This window comes from Helianthus annuus, chromosome 14, assembly GCF_002127325.2.
Source record: "Helianthus annuus cultivar XRQ/B chromosome 14, HanXRQr2.0-SUNRISE, whole genome shotgun sequence".
NCBI classification, from domain to species: Eukaryota; Viridiplantae; Streptophyta; class Magnoliopsida; order Asterales; family Asteraceae; genus Helianthus; species Helianthus annuus.
Genome location: NC_035446.2, coordinates 112,808,482 through 112,827,828, shown reverse-complemented (window position 1 = coordinate 112,827,828; position 19,347 = coordinate 112,808,482). Strand labels below are relative to the sequence as shown.

The window sequence follows — 19,347 nt, the reverse complement described above, 5'->3', positions numbered from 1 at the left end:
CAATTGCGATTTTAGATCGTAAAGAGAAAAGTTTGAGGAACAAGGTGGTTAACCAAGTCAGGGTCAAATGGGAGCACAGGAAAGGTTCGGACACCACGTGGGAGCCCGAAGAGGAGATGCGACGTCTCCACCCAACATTATTTGGTACGTACTTCGGTTTCGGGGACGAAACCCTTTTAAGGGGGGTGGACTTGTAACACCCCGAAAATATAAAACTTTATATTAGAATTATATAAAGTATAAATAAATGAGAATTCACCAACTAGAAATTTTAACCTAGTTGGTTAATAGTTTAGAAATAACCTATAGTAGAAATTAAAAGCCACTAAATTAAATGTTGTTCAAAATGGAGGGACTTAAGTTGCCAAAACTAATGTTTATATATTATTTATTAATGTCAAAACTTGTAATTTATTATTCGTAATCAGAAGTTAGTTCTCGTGTTTATATATTATTTATTAATGTCAAAACTAATGGTTTAATGGTTTTGACCATAGGTGACGTAATGGATCTTACGGATGGCGGTCGAGCGAATAATGAAGAACCGAACACTACATTTTGAAAGCTTCCGCAATATTTTAAATCTTCAGTAGTCTTATGTATGAATTGTAACTACTTGTTAAACTACTTTTGGTATGTTTTAACTTACACACTAGTCGACTAAGGTTGACGTACTTAAGAACTCCGTTAACGGATGTTATGTCACTAAAACAATATTTTGATATAATTGGTATATTTTATTATTAAAATCAAGTGAAAAATTTAAGGGTGTTACATCAATGGAGTATTCCTCGCCATCGATATTCAATTTGCATTCCCAACATACATCACAAACAAGAAAACTTTTGTTATTACCTACTTCTATTTCCATTGGCATAGGTAATTTCGTTAATGTAAACAAGGGGTTTTGAATAAATCTATGTGAAACAAAAGACTTATTCGCACCTGTATAAAAAAAACACGTGCAAGGATCGAATTTACAGTAAATATACCTGTAACCACGTCGGGTTCCATTTTTGCTTCAGCAGCAGTGATTTGGAACGACCTTGCCTTAGCTTTTGGGGTTTCATCCCTAGAGTCGGCACTCTCTTTCTTTCCCACCAATTCCGGACATTCTGACTTTTTATGACCCGGTTGGTAACATTTATAGCACACCGTTACTTTGTCTGGGCAATTTGCAACCCCATGCCCTATCTTGCCACATGCCACACAAGGTTTGTTCTTGAAGTAGCATTCACCCTTATGAGTGCGTCCACATGTTTTGCAACTCGGAGAACCTCCTTTTGCACTTCCCTTCTTCGAAGATTCAGCTACCTTTGGCTTCTTTGCGGGACTCGGGTTTTCATCCAAGGCCCTTCTCTCACCTCTTTCAACTTGCCTTTTTAGTTCAATCTCGCGTTCCCGCGCCGCATTGATTATATCGGTGAGGCTTTCATAATGTGAGGGGGTCATGAACTCCCTATATTCAGCCCTAAGCATGGTGTGATAATAATAAATTTTCTGTTCTTCAGTTTTGACCAAGTCATCACAAAACTTGAGCTTATCCATGAACATCCCCGTAATTTTATCAACGGTTTCACCCTTTTGCCTCAATTGCATGAATTCCTCCTTTATCTTTATCACTGCCTTGGGGCTATGATGTTTGAGGAATGGTGCTTTGAAATCTTCCCAAGTCATTGCCCTTATTGCTTCAACACCCCTTTCGTTTCTGAGGTTGTCCCACCAATCCTTGGCTTGGCCTCTAAGTTGGCCAGTTCCATAAGCCACGAAATCACTTTCATCACAATGCGTTCGTTCGAAAACACCCTCAATATCGCTTATCCACCTTTGACAAGCAATTGGATCTACCTCTCCATTGAAAATCGGGGGCTTACACGCCATAAACTTGTTGTAAGAACAACCTTTCTTTTCTTTAGCCTTGCCTCTATCACTGGTAAGGTCTTCTCTTAATTCACCAATTCTTTCCTCCATAGTCGAAAGTAAGGTGTTTTGCATTCTTTCCACAAATCTTGGTAGGCTAACTTCGATGGCCCTTCCGACTTCCTCGGCAATCTTCTCTTTCAACTCGTCGGTAGTGAGGGATAGAACATTGTCACTAGCACCTCCCGACATCTTCTTACTGAAATGTTAAAATGATTCGATAAATAATTCTTGTTCAATCACTCTCATGCCTTTACATGAGACTTCGTACTCATTATTCGGCCAAGTATATAACTTTGCCTTATCATTTATACTAAGTGTACTTCCCGGGTTCGAGTATATCACTATACTCCTCCCATACACAATAAATCGTTACCCTTTTTAATCTTTTTAAATTTAATTTGCTTTAAATAAATTCTTACCGGATGTTGATCAAGCCTTGAACCGAACACAATTCTCTTTAACCTTAGCTCTGAGTACCAACTTGTAACACTCTAATTTATATCATATTAGTTCTTACCAAATAGCTAAGAATGTTCATGATCAATTTAAAACAAAACATTTATATTTATCCTAACTTAGTACATACTAGTTTATCAACCTTCCAAAAGACAATAATAGGATACATAAGTATTCCTTCTAATACAAAGTTTTACTAATGATTAACTACGACAAAAGTTGCGGAATAATTTGTTGAATGTGTTCGGTTCACGAGCCTTGAATTGATCATCATCCGCCTGCTTGACATACTTGAAGCTGTAAAATTTAACAAATATTAGTGCATGAATCCTTAGAAACTACGCATAAACGGAAGCACGCTTAAAACGGATTCAAACTTATGAAAATATACAAAGCTTAACAAAATTTGGCTGGACTCCACCGTAACTTATGGTGGTCACCGTAAGTTACGGTGGTCGCTGGACATCTATGGTTCTACCGTAAATCAGTAAAGAACCACCGTAACAATTCACCCTCTACCGTAAGTTACGGTGGCTACCGTAACTTACGGTAGCTTCTGCATATTTTCCTGTTTTGCTGTTTTGACCCGTTTATTCCAGTTTTTGCACTTTTAAGTCATCAAAGCGCAGTACGGGACATTTCTTTGCAACAAGTATGACCCATTTTGGATCCCTTGCTTCAACACACACGCTCCCATTACCGGTTTGCGTGTTAATATTATTCTTCCCATTACCCGACACATGGGTTTATGGGCTACGGATGAGGTACTCCCGTTTCCCGGTTTGTACCCACCATTGTTAACCCGTTTTGGTTTGCCATTATGAAGTCCCTCATTTAAGCAACCAAACCAACACAACTCTATATTGTTCATAACTAGTAAACAATCAAAAATGAAAAACTAAATCATCAATAATATAGTAGCGTTAACCACGTACCTCATAGCTTTCCCTTTAAACGAGCGTCCGCACCGGCTTGACTTCCCGACGCCTCGCTCGTGTTGCCTAAAACATACAAGCCAATTACCATTAGAACCATTCGGCTCATGACTAAAGCTTGTTACTTTACCAACACCACAATTTGTGTCGATCAATGTCTTTTAGGCATTTTATCAAGCATCTTATGTGCATGATTTCTTACAATTCATAACTAAGTTTAACATTTATCATTTAGCCATGATAAACATCAATTTAGGCAATTTCACATAATTTTCACATCAATAATTTCTGAACCTAGTTCATAGAACTTGAATTACGCTAGGATACATCATAATCCTAATGTCTCATACTTTTCTACAAAAATCCCCATATCACCCCTAATGGTGATTATGAACTTTACAAGAATTAGGCCAAATTTCAACAAGTACTCGACTAGGGTTCATCCCTATACACTATTTCAATCAAAACAACTATCATGCATGCTCAGATTCGAATCTCATGAATTTGTCTAAAATTTAAGATAGAACCAAATCATGAAATTTTGCATACCTTACGATCCCTTAGTCATGGTGATCACAAATCTATATTCAGATTTCAATTCGGACTTGATTTGAACCTTCAATTGGTGAATTTTTGTGAATATTAGGGTTTGAGGGGGAATCCCCTTGTTGTCTGCGTTCTGGTCGATCAAGCACACACTTAGGTGTGTGTTTGGTGTGTTATTTCACTAGTTATTAAATTGAGTTTCAGAATTGACAAGTTTGGTCCCTTAACTATACACCAACTATAAAAAGGGAAATTTAATCATACTTGTCATATTATGTTAAGATACCACTTACTAGGTTATCTTTTCCTAGTCTTTTATCTTAACTTATTACTGATATTTAATTTAAAATATAACATTAATAATTTCGGGGTGTTACACCCGAGACAAAAACCCACAAGAATCAAACAAAACCAAACCTTTGTTTTGATATCCGAGACAAAAACCCACAAGAATCATGTTATCTATGTGATTTAGGTTTGTGATTTTACCGTATAGAAGATAACCCTCTGTTAACCCTCTGTTTTGATACCCGAGACAAAAACCCACAAGAATCAAACAAAACCAAACCTTTGTTTTGATATCCGAGACAAAAACCCACAAGAATCATGTTATCGATGCGATTTAGGTATGTGATTTTACCTTGGATTGTTATCGATGAAGATGATGAAATTGAGGAAGCTGATAAAGATGATGAAGATGAAGATGATAAAGATGTATTGTTCGGAAGATGCAGATGATGATGATGATAATCGGTGTTGGGAGATGGGAGAGATTTTCTTCACAGATTTGGTTGAGAAGTGTGATGAAACTGTTCGAATCATGATGAACTGAGATTAAGTATAGAAGATGTTAAGGGTCAAGGGCATAAAGGACTTTTTACAACTGTCAAACAGTCAAACTGACGGAACACTGACGGCATGGACTCAAACTGTTAAGAATTCATAAAGTCAGGGGCTCAAAAACCAAAAATTTAATTTAGGGGCTCAGGTTGATGTTTGGGACATACCACAGGGACGCAAATTGCATTTTTCTCTTTTTTTTTGTCATGCAAAACGTTCGGTTCATTTACCGTCCTAGATTTAGATTTAAGGGTTAATCTTTGGTGTTTTACACTGGTCTTTTATGTCAAGTCATATTCAAAGGGGTGTCATTTTGTCATTTAACAAAAGTTAGTGACCACTATTATAAATTGAGCAAACGCTTACCCCCTTTCAGTCCAACTTTCCTCCAAAAGGACCAAAACCCCTCGACGAACATAAAAAATCAAATTTCGCGATCTAGGGTTTTCTCTGCAAACAAATGGTGAGCTCCATTTTCATTTATGCTCTTCACAACTTATCATATCTGTTAGTTTGTACATTCAAATGCTTACATCTCACATCTTAATCCGTTGAATTTTTCTATTTGCAGGCTGATTCACCTCGACGAAGGTAAACCCTAAGATCCAAACTTCATTTTGTTCAGTTTTTTTCTCCGATTATTGATGATATCAAATAGCTGTGTGTTCTAGGGTTTTCGATTTGTCACTTTTCGCTTTGATTGTTGTTTTATTATGTAAAATTGGGGTAAACACTTTGTGAGCTGAATTTGTTGTTATTATTTGAATAATAAGTCGGTATAAGGCTATATTTTGTGTTGGTGGAAAATGAGAGTAATTGTAATTGTAGATTTGTAGATAAAAATACATTCTTTGCTTTGAATGTTTTTGACTTTATGGATGGGTGTTTTTGAATAAATTGGTAAGAATTTGAAGCCGTGACACACCTCAATGAATCATCTTGTAGTTGGCGACTTGGTGTTGTATGTTGTGTTGATAATTTATGTAATTGACTGATTTTACATTGGCAGAATAGTGTGAATTTTGTAGCATTGTTTATTGAAGCTAATAGTTTATAGTCATGTTTCCATTAGTTGTGTCCCATGTTGTGTTCAACTGGACATGTCTATGATGAATATGTTTCTATATTGCATGTATGTGGTCCGTTTGTCAAGAGTTGTCATTAATTAGACGTATAGAACCATGGTTTGTGAAGCAGTTGTTGCAGCACTATTTGTTAATCTCATTTGTGAAATCAGATTCTTGTTCTTAACTATTTTAAACATCTTTTTATCTACCATAGAATAGTAACATTGGCATAGGGATAGCTTTCTTTTTAGGTAGAATTTTTACATTGTTTTTTGGTTTATATTTTGTATTTATGTTTTGTTTATATACTTGTTATCTGTATATTTCATTTAAAAGTTAATATGTAAAGGTTAGTATGGAATTTACATTACTCCATTTCTTCATGTAATGATTCTAGATTTGATTTACAAATTAACAAGTGATAAATAGGAATGTATTAGCTTGAATCATTTCTAGAGCCTCTCTTACAAAGTAAAAGGGGTTGAAGAAACACCCATTTCATGAAGTCTTTAATGTCATATTTTCATGTTTTATTGTATTTGTGCTTGTGGGCATATTGTTTTAACTCTGATTAAATCCCATACTTACACTACAGTTAAAATCTTTTAGGATCACTAATTCATTGGTAAAAATATTTGTTAAGGGAAAAGAAAACAAAACACCTTCACATTTATGTTTTTACATATACTCTCAACATGTTCTAACCGTAGAAGTAATTTTTTTTATGCAAAGTGGATGAATTATGTATTTATATTTCGAGCCTTATATGTAATAACTTGCTTCATGCAAACTAATTTCCCACATTGAATTATCAAAATGCAAATTACGAACACTTGCTTACATTATACCAACACATGGCAGGTACTCACAATCTCCACCCTATGAAGCACCACCATCAAGGTCTCGGTCCAGGTCACGCTCTAGATCAAGATCATGGTCAAGGCCTAGAGGTAGACCTGCATCTAGGTCAAGATCCAGAAGCCGTGGACGGTATGGTTTTAGTTTTTTCTTAAGCTTTTTTAATCTTCTAATTACTGATAATTAGCTTCATTATGACGATGGATGTTTGTTTACGTTACTTCCGTCAACCATGGCAGGGAAGAGGAGATTGAAAATCCTGGAAATACCCTTTATGTAACTGGCCTATCTACACGCGTCACTCAAGAGCAGCTTCAAGATCATTTTTCAAAAGAGGGAAAGGTTTGTTTACTTTAATGAACATAGCATGCTTTTTGCTAACATAATTACTAATGACTATAACACTGTTTAGGTCGCCAACTGCTTTCTGGTTGTGGAGCCTCGTTCACGCATCTCTCGTGGGTTTGCTTTTATAACAATGGAAACTGTTGAAGATGCCAACCGCTGCATAAAGCATCTTAATCAGTCGGTTCTGGAGCATCGTCAAATAACTGTTGAGAGGGTTCGTAATTAGTTACTGACAACTTTTAGTATAGTTAGGATGTTTTACTTTTTTTCGTTTTAATTTTAAGGTTTACTTTACTTGCTACATATTGGATCAGTTATGTTGGCAGCAATCAAAGTTGAGTTCATCAATGCAAACTCTTAAACGGCTTGATCTCAATGGCCAGCTAAAACAGCATCAATCATTTCACATTCATCATCTGATCAACTAAACATACCCAACCTCGGCTTACATTCAACTATCAACTAATTCAACGGTCATTATCAACTGCAAATTTATTCAACTGTCAACTAATTGACCGTCATTATCAACATTAGCCAGGCTTTAATAGTTGATGGGTACTAGCCACATGCATTCTTTTTATTTTCTTCCCTTAGAGATATTTTCTCCTTTGGAATTAAAAACTATAATGATCATAACTTAACTATGATTTTCTCACTCATAATATGCTTGTTTATAATGCTTATGTTGCTATATGATTTCTAAGCCATTTGCTTGTTAAAAGAACTTTTAATTGAGGTTGTTTGTTTGATTGTTTCAGTCACGAAGGAAACGCCCTAGGACACCTACACCTGGTCATTACCTAGGACTGAAAAACGCTAGGGACACCGGTAAGTCAAACTTTATTTGACCTATTAATAATACATTTGGCGTGATATTGATGTAGTTTGGTGTCCTTTTTAGGGTATCGTGGTGACAGAGGCGGCAGGTATCGTGGACGTGATGACTATGGATACCGTAGGTCTCCGCCAAGGAGGTCCCCGCCACCATATAGAGGTGGTGGTGGTGGTCGTGATTACTCTCCTCCTCCAAGGAGGTCTCCTCCACCGTATAGAGGTGGTGGCGGGCGTGATTACTCACCACCTAGGCGCTCGCCTTATTATGGTGGCAGATCAAGGAGGGAGCGAACAAGGTCTCCTCCATACAGGAGTCCTGAAAGGCACTATGGTCGTCGCTAGCTATATTATGAGCCGTTGCGGAATGGTGATTCCAAATGTTGTCGTAGTGCATTTGGAAGATGCTTTTTGTGTTTGTTTGTCTAGAGGGGTGAATTTGACGGATGTTGAACTGTTTGTTGTTGTGGACATCTAGTTTATGGTTTGTTAAGGATATTGCAGGTGATTTTAGCTGATACTTGTTTGAATTGTCATGGTTTTTATGCAACTTTTAACATGGCTTGCCTTTCTCTTATAGGGAAATCATTTTCTTATGATTTATGCACATTGAAAATCGACTCTCTTTTTAAGTAGAGGCGATTTTCGTTGTGCATAAATGTTTGCAGCCAAAGTGTGATGTAGTTGATATAAACCCATGGCTATTTTTGTGGCCAGTCAAAGATCTTTGACTAATGCTGGCAGATCCCACAAACCTGTTTGATTTTTGGGAATCCGAAACCCATAAATGAACTTGTAAAAGACTGCAATACAATTTAGAGTGTTGAAATACATTCTCGTCAGCAAATGATTGATTAATTTTCGAAGGTGTAGAAGTGAAGCGTTCAAAATGCTGAGCTGATCGGATCGCTGGAATATACATTGTTTGAGAGAACCAAGTATTAGATGTGGCGAGTAAAGGATCCAACATAGAAGATACAACTCAACATGGTTAAATGAATGGGTCAAAATATTATCTTAAGCAAAAGACTGCCCTAGAAACCATTGTTTCTAGAAGTTTTTACTTGATTCACATATTTGCTTGAAATCGTAGAAATAGATAAATTGGATGAACGAAAACTTGATAATTTATTGATTTTGTTCTAGTCACCTAAGAAGGGTAGAAGAAAGCCTAAAGACTAATATTTATCCCTCAAGAATGCATGCATGCCTCTCTAAAATACCGATTTAAAGTATTACCACAAAGGGCTGTTCAATTCTCTTTAATTAAGACTTTGGGCACCAAAGTTAACATTCACGATTTTAGTCCCAATTTAATAACTTATGATATTTTGGTTCAAATTTTACAATAATCAAAATGAAATATATCAATAATGCCACACAAATTTATCATTTTAAAATAGAATAAAGTTTGTCCGATAAATTACGTCCATATTTAAAATGTGATATATTTATACTTATTATCCGGTGTCACATGACACAATTCCAAGATCTCAAACATTGTGTTCCTCATTTTATTAACCTAGCTTAATCCATGACCTACGATTCGTTTCTTTTAAAAATCCTTAACTGCTTCCTTATTTTCCTCTGCAATCAAATCATCATTTTCTTATTTTACTTTGCAATTAAATCATCGTTTCCTATTATCACTAGTTTCTAACCTAGTGATAATATAAATAATAAAGTAGATAAAATTTTAATAGTCACTAGGTTTTATTGTTTTCCCTTACATTTGTAAGTCTGGTCTTGTGGTTCAGGATCGTATTGTTGTTTTTATCTAGCTTCATGCTAGTTAATTTTAATAAAATTTTAGCCATAAAAAAGGTTAACAAATGTGATTTTGCATTGCATTTCTCTAGAAAGAAAACATATTTTATTTTAACAAAAATATTAAAATTCTAGAAACAAAGAAGTTTCTTCAACGCGTCCCACAAGAAATTACAAAAAGTCATTGACGATACCATCTTCAAATACAATCAATCAAACCCCCCATTCCAATCTCATCAGATCATCAATGGCATCGATCTACACCTGCACCACTTGCGGCACAAATCTCAACCTCCACACATCCAACCTCTTCCCACCCGATTACTACTTCGAGGCCGGCAACAAGAACACCCTCTCGTTTGCCGACATCGATTCTTCTAAGTTTCGATTTGTCAAAGAAGACAAGATCAAACCCTTTTTCGAGACCCTTAATTACTGGGGGATTCAGAGGAAACGAACCAAACTTGTTTGTAATAGTTGCGGGGCGCTTGTCGGCCATGTTTATGATGATGGTCCGCCCATGATGACTGGAACCGGTCAGTTTGGGTTTGGTCCCAGTCAGGCCATTCCTCGGGCTCCTAGGTATCGCTTTAAGATTAAGGCCTTAAGGATTACTTCTGAAACTTGAACACTTTTCTTGGGGATTTGTGTTTTTTTTTTTTTTTATGATGTTTATGTTTATTTGTTGTTGATACTTATGTAGAGATATGTGTGTATGGATTGTGATTATTTAATGGTATCCCTTTTGTATAAGTTATGGTGCAATTTTGACTGCAAAAGTTAAAAGGGGTCGAATTATTTTGTAGAGTTGATCAGAATTTTTGGTGGTTTTTGTGGTATTAACTAAAAATTAGATCGGTATCGACAAGTAAAAGTATAAACCGAATAGTGTGCGAATTTTATCGGTCCACAATGTAAGTTCTGAAAATACCAAAATAAAAAAAAACATGTAAAACAATTATTAGTTTTGTGACTGATGTTTCATTTATACCGGTTTGATACAGTACCGATATGTGCCAACACTGAAGAGAAAATGTTCATTGTTACCAAAAATGTCATGGAGCTATAGAGAATTACAATTTAAACGTTATGTTAATGTGGGGCTAGCACACTCCCTCTTAGTATGAGGTTTTGGGTTTAATTCCAAACAAAGGTGATAATTTGGTGTAAATGAGTAATGAGTAGGAGTTATGTATCATTAGCCGTTAAAAACACAATTTAAATGTTCCAATTATGAATAGTGGGACTGAAACTTGGCTTTCATGCCCGAAAGGTCAAAATGGACGAACAAGGATGGAGTTTCCCTTATTGGTCAAGCTTAAGGATATTTGTGACTATTTGTTTAAACGATTTATCGTTTATGTAAGAGGTATGTGATTAGTTTATATATCAGTCAAGCTTAAGGGTATTTGTGACTATTTGTTTAAACGGTGTTTTGTATGTTTAGGAGAGGGGGGAAGGAATGATGAAGAATATAGAAGTATTTAGAAGATATTGGGATGTTTTTCATTGTAATGCTTTTATCTTTTAATTCAATAAAACTGTTGTTTTTCATTACAACTTACTTTGGGATGTTAAGCGTTAATGTTAAGTTTTAAAGTAACGTGCTTAAGAGACTACATATAAAGATACACCATTCATTATTTGTTACACAACTAACTTAACCGCATGGAAAATTAGATACATAGAGTATCATTTCTCTTCAGGCCGGCCTAGACCATGTGCAAGGTGTGTCATCGAACAGGGTCCACTCTTCTGGGGGTTATTAAAAAACATATGATAACGTGTTAATAAATGTAATATGTTCAGTTTTGACTCATTTATTGTCTTATTACTGACTTTTTTTTTCTTATATAAAGTCTATATTTAGGGACACATTTTTCTACTCCCAAAGCCCACAGGGCCCTAAAAGCCCCTGAATTCTCAGGAACGACCTTTGTAAGACCCTAACACGTAATTGACAAAAAGTCGCAGCGGAAGTTCATGCCATAAAATTTCTTTCCTTATAAATACCTTGACTTACTTTAAAATTTCATTGTAACATAACTCTTTCACATAAAATTATCAATCGACTCATTTACTAAGTAAAAACATGGCTTCTGTTTACTATATTACATACATCGACGTTCCCGTACAATCTATGTTGTGACTCGGTTCTCGATCTCTATTCCTTGATGATCCTCCGTGACCCGATCAACCTGCGCTCACCACATACATTCATAACGTTAGCACACATTATAACATAAATAAGATTCCTCCTTGCTGACTTTTCATTTCATTATCTCTTTACATTCCAGCTTTCCATCTGATTATACAATCCGTGGCGAGACTTTCTCGTTGTACCTGCGTTACACTTCGTTCACAAGGCACGCTATTATCATCGTCAATACTCAATTTCATTGAATACATGCGTATATACTTTCATACATACTTACATATATGCATCCGTTCACACATAGCTACTTAAATACATACGTACCTACATACATACATACGTGCCTACATACGTGCATAACTACATACATACATACATACATACATACATACATACATACATACATACATACATACATACATACATACATACATACATACATACATACATACATACATACATACATACATACATACATGACTACATACATACCTATTACATGCCTTCACACAAACCTACATGCGTGCATACATTCGTACATACTCACTTGGATATATATATACACATACTACCTACATACACACCTACATACATACATACATATCTTCACACATGTCTACATACGTGCATATGCTCATATATAACTACTTGCATACACACACACATACATTCATTCATACATACCGCTTACATTCATACATACCTTCATACATATCTACATTTCCTAAAACAAGGAATAAGTTAGTCATTCTTAGCTTATACGCGTTTAAAAACGGTCCAGACGGGTTCGCAATGCATCAACGGTTAAAATAAACGATTTTCGCGAAACTAACACCCCCTCGCGTAGCGCTACGGCCGGGGGCCTTCCCCGTCGCGCTACGCTACGGCCTGATTTCATCAGACTGTTGCAGCTGGTGCTGTATGATTCCCAGCACGACTCGATTTCACGGAAACGAGCATAACTTTCTCGTTTTTGGTCCGTTTTACCCGATTCTTTTTCCTACGCGACCGTAATTTAATTCTCCATCACATGGAGTGAAAATCCAATATTTGGACTACCGAAATTTATGACTTTTAAGCCTCCGACTTATTACCCTTTTACCGAATTTTGACCCGTTCATGCATTCATCAACATAACTTGATTGTTTGACCTAAATTCCTCATGAACCTTATAATTTCAACGTCGTCTATCATATAAGGTTCCAAACACGGGTTTCTTACAACATCCCAACCCATTTCCACTTAAATGTTATTTTGACCCGTTAAGGGCATTTACGCATTTTTAAGGACTTTGACTCGCAAAGATCATACTTTTCGCTTTCATACATGTCCAAAGTAATCATTTAATCTAATGGCTTGTTTCTAAACAACCTTTTAAAGTCATTCGCCCGATATACCTATCAAGGGCATTTTTGTCAACTTCGCTCCATCCTTTACAACAAAGGACTTCATTGCATATTTAGCCAATCTCACTACTTAACTATAACTCTAATTACACATACCTGGCCCGGATCAAAGCTATGAACCATTTTAATACTTCATCCGCTAAATTGCTCGTTAATAGCAACGAATTTCCTTTCGCTATTCATTTTGTGAATTCACGACGCTTGACAAAACAATTCATTAGTCGATATCGCCAAATGGTGATATCTTCACCATTTGACCCGTTTTATCTAAATATCCATTGTATCCTTGTGGGATTTTAATTATCTATCATCCCATCCATGTAACTTATTCCTTTGTTAATTCACAACCAAAATTACCATAATACCCTTTTATCCCTTTTTAACCATCAAACTTAGTTTCTTGTCATGAACACATGTTCCGACCCGTATCAAAACTTGTCGGAACTTCATACCTCATTTATAAGCTTATCATATTCATAATCTATACAATGAATAGGTATTCTACAAGGAGGGTGTAAGCTTAATTTACCTGGCATCCGAGTACGCTTCCCGTGCACATAAGTTCCATTTGACCCGCTTCTTTCCCAAGCTTCCATGTCGGTTATCAAGCATCAACTATCATATATCATTCTCAAGATAGTTAGATTATTCATCATTCATCACAACCTTTTCATTACACGGATCTTATATGGAATATATCATTCAACCTTATAACATGCTAATCTATCATTTCTTATCCGATTTCTTTAAACATTCACACACATGTTTGATTCCAAACATCATTAACATAAGTAAATCATCAATTTACATCACATTATCTAAAACCCACTTCATAACTACATTATTAATCACTTACTAGTGATCTAAACTTAAGTTCTTCATAATATCATCATACCCTTGGTGTATGTACTACCTTCTAAACATAGAGTACAACTAGTTCAGGCACAATCTCCTAATCTCATACATAATTCATCAAATTCCACTTTCTAATCAACATGAATCATTCATGCATAAACATCAAACATACTAGTATCACATTTCTTTCAATTCATCTAACAAGAATCCATATTATTCACATAATACATCAACATTCAACAAGAATTAGACATGGATGATGACTCAAGTCATCATTTTCACCATGACTAATGGGTTTCATCCTTAAACATCAAATTAACCTAAATCATGCATAACCCATGTTCAATATGATGATTCTAACACACACCCATTCTCAATTTCATACAAATTCGCAATTTACATCATAACCCACTTCGTGAAAGATCACCAATCTAACTTTTAAGACATACCTTACGATCCTCTTGTGAAGGTGATCATTAATCCGTGTTTATTCATGGATTTAAGCATCATTTAGCCTTTCAATTTGATGAAAATGATGAAGTTAGGGTTCTTCGCTCCATGGGAGTCTCCTGCTCGATCTAGAACACACACGAAGTGTGTGTTTTGTGTATGTTAACTTTCATAAATAAAACCCATCTTTCCATTTTAACGGTTTTGGTCCCTCAATTTCGTTTTGATTGCATACGGGACTAAAAAATTATCATCTTATTACTTATATACATGACACCACTAGGCTAGTTTATTCCTAATTATTTTATTTTATGGGTTCACTTTTACTACTAACGGTACTTTACCCATTCCTTTATCTTAACCGGGTTCTAAATTACCAAGCCCGTTTTTGGGGTGTTACAACCTTGGTTCTATTGAGTTGAAACACATAAAAAGAATACACATCACCAAATTAAGTATAATGATATGCTGGAACGCACATGGAGAATATGACCCCTAAAGCCACACGTTGATATGTTGGACCAATAAAAGAATACCGTTTGGTGTATAAATCATGTTTAAAACATAAATTTGACTCAAAACTCATTACCTACTGTTGTGATATTATTTTTAGGGATTTTTGGAATATTGGGTCAGATTATATACTGACCTTAACATTGAGTTCTTGTATAAATTTTATAATTGACGATAATGCCCTTTTTGCAAATAAAATGTGTTTTACATATGATTAACATGCAAAACCATTTCCTACTGATCTAATATGAAAAATAAAATATTTTATCTCAGAATCACATAAACTTGGCAAATATCGTCAATTATCGATTTTTACGCTAATTAGGTGCATAGTATGGTTTAAAACCATATTTAGCACCCAAGACTTATTACCTACTGAATTTATAAATGATTTTAAATATTTTTACAGTAGGTATAAGTCATGAGCTCAGAATTCCAATTATGTCCTTAATGCATATGTGAAATGACCAAAATACCCTTCCGGGGCATAATTTGGCCATAAATGGTAAACCACACATATGTATGATATCCTACTGTTATAACATCATAAAATAAATATTTTTACAGAATGTTTTTGACCAGAATATCAGTTTACCTATAAACGTCTTTTATAAATCCTAAAATGACCAAAACGCCCTTATGAGGCTTAATTCGATTTTAAATTCTTTTTGGGCATATATGTTGACATCCTACTGATGTCTTAACATATTTTAAGCATGATAATATATGGGACTTGTATATGGTTCATTCGGTTACCCGTTATGCTTACGCGTTCGGTTCGGTTTATGTAACTAGTTTGTATAAATTAGACGAAACGGGTTTAACCTTGTCATTCAAACTTCAAAATCCAGAATGTATTTAATTTACCCATATTATACAAGTATTCATACTTGTTGCGTCTAAATTACATTCCATTCCGGTCTCCGCTTAATCTAGCGTTTTGAACCGTAAAGTATCTTTAAAACTAACCGGTCTAAGTATTTGACTTAAATAAGACCCGTTAGTATCCTAATAGGTGAATCAAACCTTCCTTACAGATTAAGTAGCTTCGGTAAGATATTTGAATAAAGTCTTAAGAATATACGGCTGAGTAGCATCCTTTGCATAATTAACTCAGGTAAATACTTTTAACTTATTTTCCCTTATACGGGCTTGGGATACGGTAAATTATTACCGCTTGGTTGGGTATGAGATCATTTAATCGGATTGTGATTTAATAAATCTGCATAACCCGTTTTAATCTGTATTGTTTGATAACATAAACATTGTGTAACGCCCTGCTTTTTCATACTTTCCATAATTAGAAAGCTCGCCTTGTAATGCTATTTTTGGAAATCTTGTATTATTGTAGTCGTCTTTTCGTTGTAAAATCCGAGACTTGGATCATAAATAACATTCGTATTTCTTTAAATTCACCATCTACATATTCATACATGTTCATACGTTCGAATTCATTGTACATCGAATCCTTATTTGTAATTCATACTTATACTTATTCACGATGCATGTCCATGCTTGTCCTTATATTGTTGATACCTAAAAACCCCTAATAATATGCTTATTTATACAACGGTTAATCATCTAATATGTGACATATACTTGTCACTTACAAACATGTTACATACTTGTACATTACACTTTTTACCTAGTTAAATCATGTTTTATTTCATATTTCACCTTGTTACAAGTTAGGGGAAACATTGTTGCATATTATTACACAACTTAATTAACAAAATTACTCATTATAATGTTTTAAAAAATAAAAAAAATAAAGAAATATGGCAGCCCCAATTCAGCAAAATTCAGCCCCATATAGTTGGGTTTTGTGGGCTAGTTTCAAGGTGTAACCCCTTCTAAACACTTCCAAAGCCCAACCCATTGAAACCCTAATCCTTCCCCCTATAAATACCACTTATAACCAGCCTCCCTACCACTTTTGCAACACTAAAAACTCTCAAAACATCCTCCAAACCGTAGCTGAAAGCAAAGGTTCGAGCAGATTGACACCCCTTCACGAAAATGAGCATAACTCACTCAATTCTTATCCGATTCACTTGATTCTTTTTCCTACTTGCTTGGATAATCATGGGGTTCGATTCCTAGACTTCTCCTTGGAGAAATCAGACCTGGAAATGCCCCGAAATAGTCCATAAACTTTTTGTTTGATTTTTATGTTCTTCAAAACTTGTTTAAACCTATGCAACTTGTGTCTAACACATCTCATGCCTATGTCCTAATGCTTACAACTTATCCCATGGTTGGTTAAGCTTAAAAACAAGGTTGAGACATTTGAAATCAGAGGATTAAACCACATAAACTTGGTGTTTTGTCTAGGGTTTCAACCCACAAATCATGTCAAACATAATCTTTGATACATGAGTGATTATGGAACAACTTGGGTTGTCCAAACATACAATCCTCACATGATTTGATGATTTCTATTAGTTAGTTTACTTTACATACATGTAAAGACCTTAGTTCATGACCCTCCTTGGTTGTTTTTACATCAAGTGTAGTGGTGAACATCAAAGGGGTACCTAAATGGAAGCCTTGTCTTCCTACCCCATCCACGACACCCATGACTCAACTTGAGGTACCTAAATGAAGATGTAATATTCTACCTCTTACTTGAATACTTGAACATTTGGACTTAATAATATGTGTATATTATACAACCTAAATACTATCTATGTACACTCGAATCATTGATGTTGAAATCATATTCATTTGTCAAAGTAGTAGGTTATCATCTAAGGACCTAAACCTTGTTATGATTCTTATGGGTGTTCAACTCATGAAATCATTATAACCCTTGTGGTTACCAAGTGTCATACAAGTGTTATGTGTGAAGATGAATATTTTGATATAATATTTTCATGTCACTTTCATTCCGAATCTCGACTCCAAACATGCTTGAACTTAAACCTTTACGCATTCAACCTTCCAACCTCGTCAACTTTGTCACATTGGATAGTCGGAAAACATATGCAAACTTTGTGAGTATACTCGTATTCCCTTTTTTTACTTTTACCACTTTTGGGGTGTAGCATGTTTATCTATCAACAAACTTACACAAGAACATTTTGCTTAAACACATGAACATTCCTATAACATGCTTGTATACGTGATGGCTTGATGCTTTAAACTTGGATTTATCTTATGTGTTGAATTTATCATTAACTTCGTACGAGCCAAACCGTGACATATGTAGCGCTATAGGATTAACGACCCGCCCCTTTATCTCGGTTATGTCATGAGCATATTGCGTTTCCTTGGTTTGATATGTTAGACACATACCATATTTAAAGGCTTCTCTTGAATCACATGCTTGCTATGAGGAATTGTTCAAAACTTATCTTTTGCTATGTACGTATCAAACTTGTATACTCGCCTTTGCTTTTGCATTGAACTTTATTTTAACATGTTACAGGTGGATGTTGACGATGCATGGAATCTAGTAGGATGCTTAGATACACACTTAGAAAGAATTGTATTTGTATTGTATCATTTTATTATTCATGTTGTTGTACTTTGTTTCAAAACCTTGTACTTGATTCTTTAGAAATGAAATGAAATGATTATTTAAATACTTGTCACAATTATTAGCGTTATGATGTCTCGAGCAATCTTCACACTTCGTCTCATCCCGATGTTTCCGCCATTGGTTGGGGTGTGACACATTGGGGGTTAACGACCGTGTCCTGGATATCCTCGGCTCATTTAAGTTATTAATGGCCACGACCTATGCACAGGGTGTAGGCATACACCTGACAGATGCAAATGCTAAATATTAAACTACCCACAAGTTGGGGATAACTCCTTTGTAGGTTTTATAAGTGGTAAGTCGGTTAATCATGACCGGCTTCCAAACCGGCCCCAATTGTATGACAAACATGTAAATCTGTATACAAGATTTTAATAAAAATTATCCCAAGTTATAAAAGATTTTGTGCCTTGTGCGCCTAAACCAATTTTCATAAACTCTTTTCAAATGAGTCGGTTAATTGTATTTACCAATGAAAACTGACGTATTTTCCAAAGACTAAGTGACAGGTACCTCTCGAAACTAGGCTGGAGCAACTTGGCATATAATAAGAGGATCTTGCAAATCCCTAGATGCCTGAAGTCTGTTAAATTCAGTTTTATGTATTTGTTTTTATGATCCGCCTGTGGATCTTTATTACAATCCGTCTGTATATTCTTTTGTTTTGAACTTTGGACATTATGGGTTGTAATAGTATTTAAACTTCCAAGTCTTCCGCTGTGCTATAGTTGTGTTAATTGTCTATGATGATGTCAACTACGTCACGATATTCCCCACCGGGCCCACCGGAAATATGTGGAAATATCGGGGTGTGACAATAAGTAACTGCGTTTTGAGTTTGCGTTGCGTTGAT

General features: G+C 35.4%; 3 protein-coding genes and 2 long non-coding RNA genes across 5 annotated transcripts; 2 read left to right on the top strand and 3 right to left on the bottom strand.

Moving 5' to 3' along the window:
* Window positions 1-697: 697 nt before the first annotated feature.
* LOC110907163 lies at window positions 698-2,112 on the bottom strand. Its single transcript, XM_022152185.1, has 2 exons — window positions 993-2,112; window positions 698-705 (listed from the first exon to the last, which is right to left on the bottom strand). Exons 1-2 carry the CDS (start codon window positions 2,110-2,112, stop codon window positions 698-700), a joined length of 1,128 nt encoding a protein of 375 aa, XP_022007877.1.
* A 418-nt stretch (window positions 2,113-2,530) lies between these two features.
* Window positions 2,531-4,001, bottom strand: LOC110905764. Its single transcript, XR_002573398.1, has 3 exons — window positions 3,864-4,001; window positions 3,315-3,380; window positions 2,531-2,676 (listed from the first exon to the last, which is right to left on the bottom strand). It is a non-coding gene; the product is annotated as an uncharacterized LOC110905764 (long non-coding RNA).
* Window positions 4,002-5,039: 1,038 nt separating this feature from the next.
* Window positions 5,040-8,367, top strand: LOC110909054 (serine/arginine-rich splicing factor SR45a). The gene is made up of 7 exons (XM_022154068.2): window positions 5,040-5,163; window positions 5,272-5,291; window positions 6,629-6,757; window positions 6,865-6,967; window positions 7,038-7,187; window positions 7,732-7,801; window positions 7,875-8,367. Exons 1-7 carry the CDS (start codon window positions 5,161-5,163, stop codon window positions 8,147-8,149), a joined length of 750 nt encoding a protein of 249 aa, XP_022009760.1. The 5' UTR covers window positions 5,040-5,160; the 3' UTR covers window positions 8,150-8,367.
* Window positions 8,368-9,719: 1,352 nt separating this feature from the next.
* Window positions 9,720-10,336, top strand: LOC110909053 (uncharacterized protein At4g08330, chloroplastic). Its single transcript, XM_022154067.2, has one exon. It carries the CDS (start codon window positions 9,819-9,821, stop codon window positions 10,197-10,199), a length of 381 nt encoding a protein of 126 aa, XP_022009759.1. The 5' UTR covers window positions 9,720-9,818; the 3' UTR covers window positions 10,200-10,336.
* A 1,253-nt stretch (window positions 10,337-11,589) lies between these two features.
* Window positions 11,590-14,564, bottom strand: LOC110905762. Its single transcript, XR_002573396.1, has 3 exons — window positions 14,437-14,564; window positions 13,662-13,747; window positions 11,590-11,769 (listed from the first exon to the last, which is right to left on the bottom strand). It is a non-coding gene; the product is annotated as an uncharacterized LOC110905762 (long non-coding RNA).
* Between the last annotated feature and the right edge of the window lie 4,783 nt (window positions 14,565-19,347).

Excerpts from the sequence above, each read along its gene's own strand:
- LOC110907163 (XM_022152185.1), bottom strand. The coding sequence starts at position 2,112 with ATGTCGGGAGGTGCTAGTGACAATGTTCTATCCCTCACTACCGACGAG.
- LOC110909054 (XM_022154068.2), top strand. Across the intron at positions 6,758-6,864 it reads AGATCCAGAAGCCGTGGACG|GGAAGAGGAGATTGAAAATC; the intron begins GTATGGTTTTAG and ends CAACCATGGCAG. Across the intron at positions 6,968-7,037 it reads ATTTTTCAAAAGAGGGAAAG|GTCGCCAACTGCTTTCTGGT; the intron begins GTTTGTTTACTT and ends AACACTGTTTAG.
- LOC110909053 (XM_022154067.2), top strand. The coding sequence starts at position 9,819 with ATGGCATCGATCTACACCTGCACCACTTGCGGCACAAATCTCAACCTC.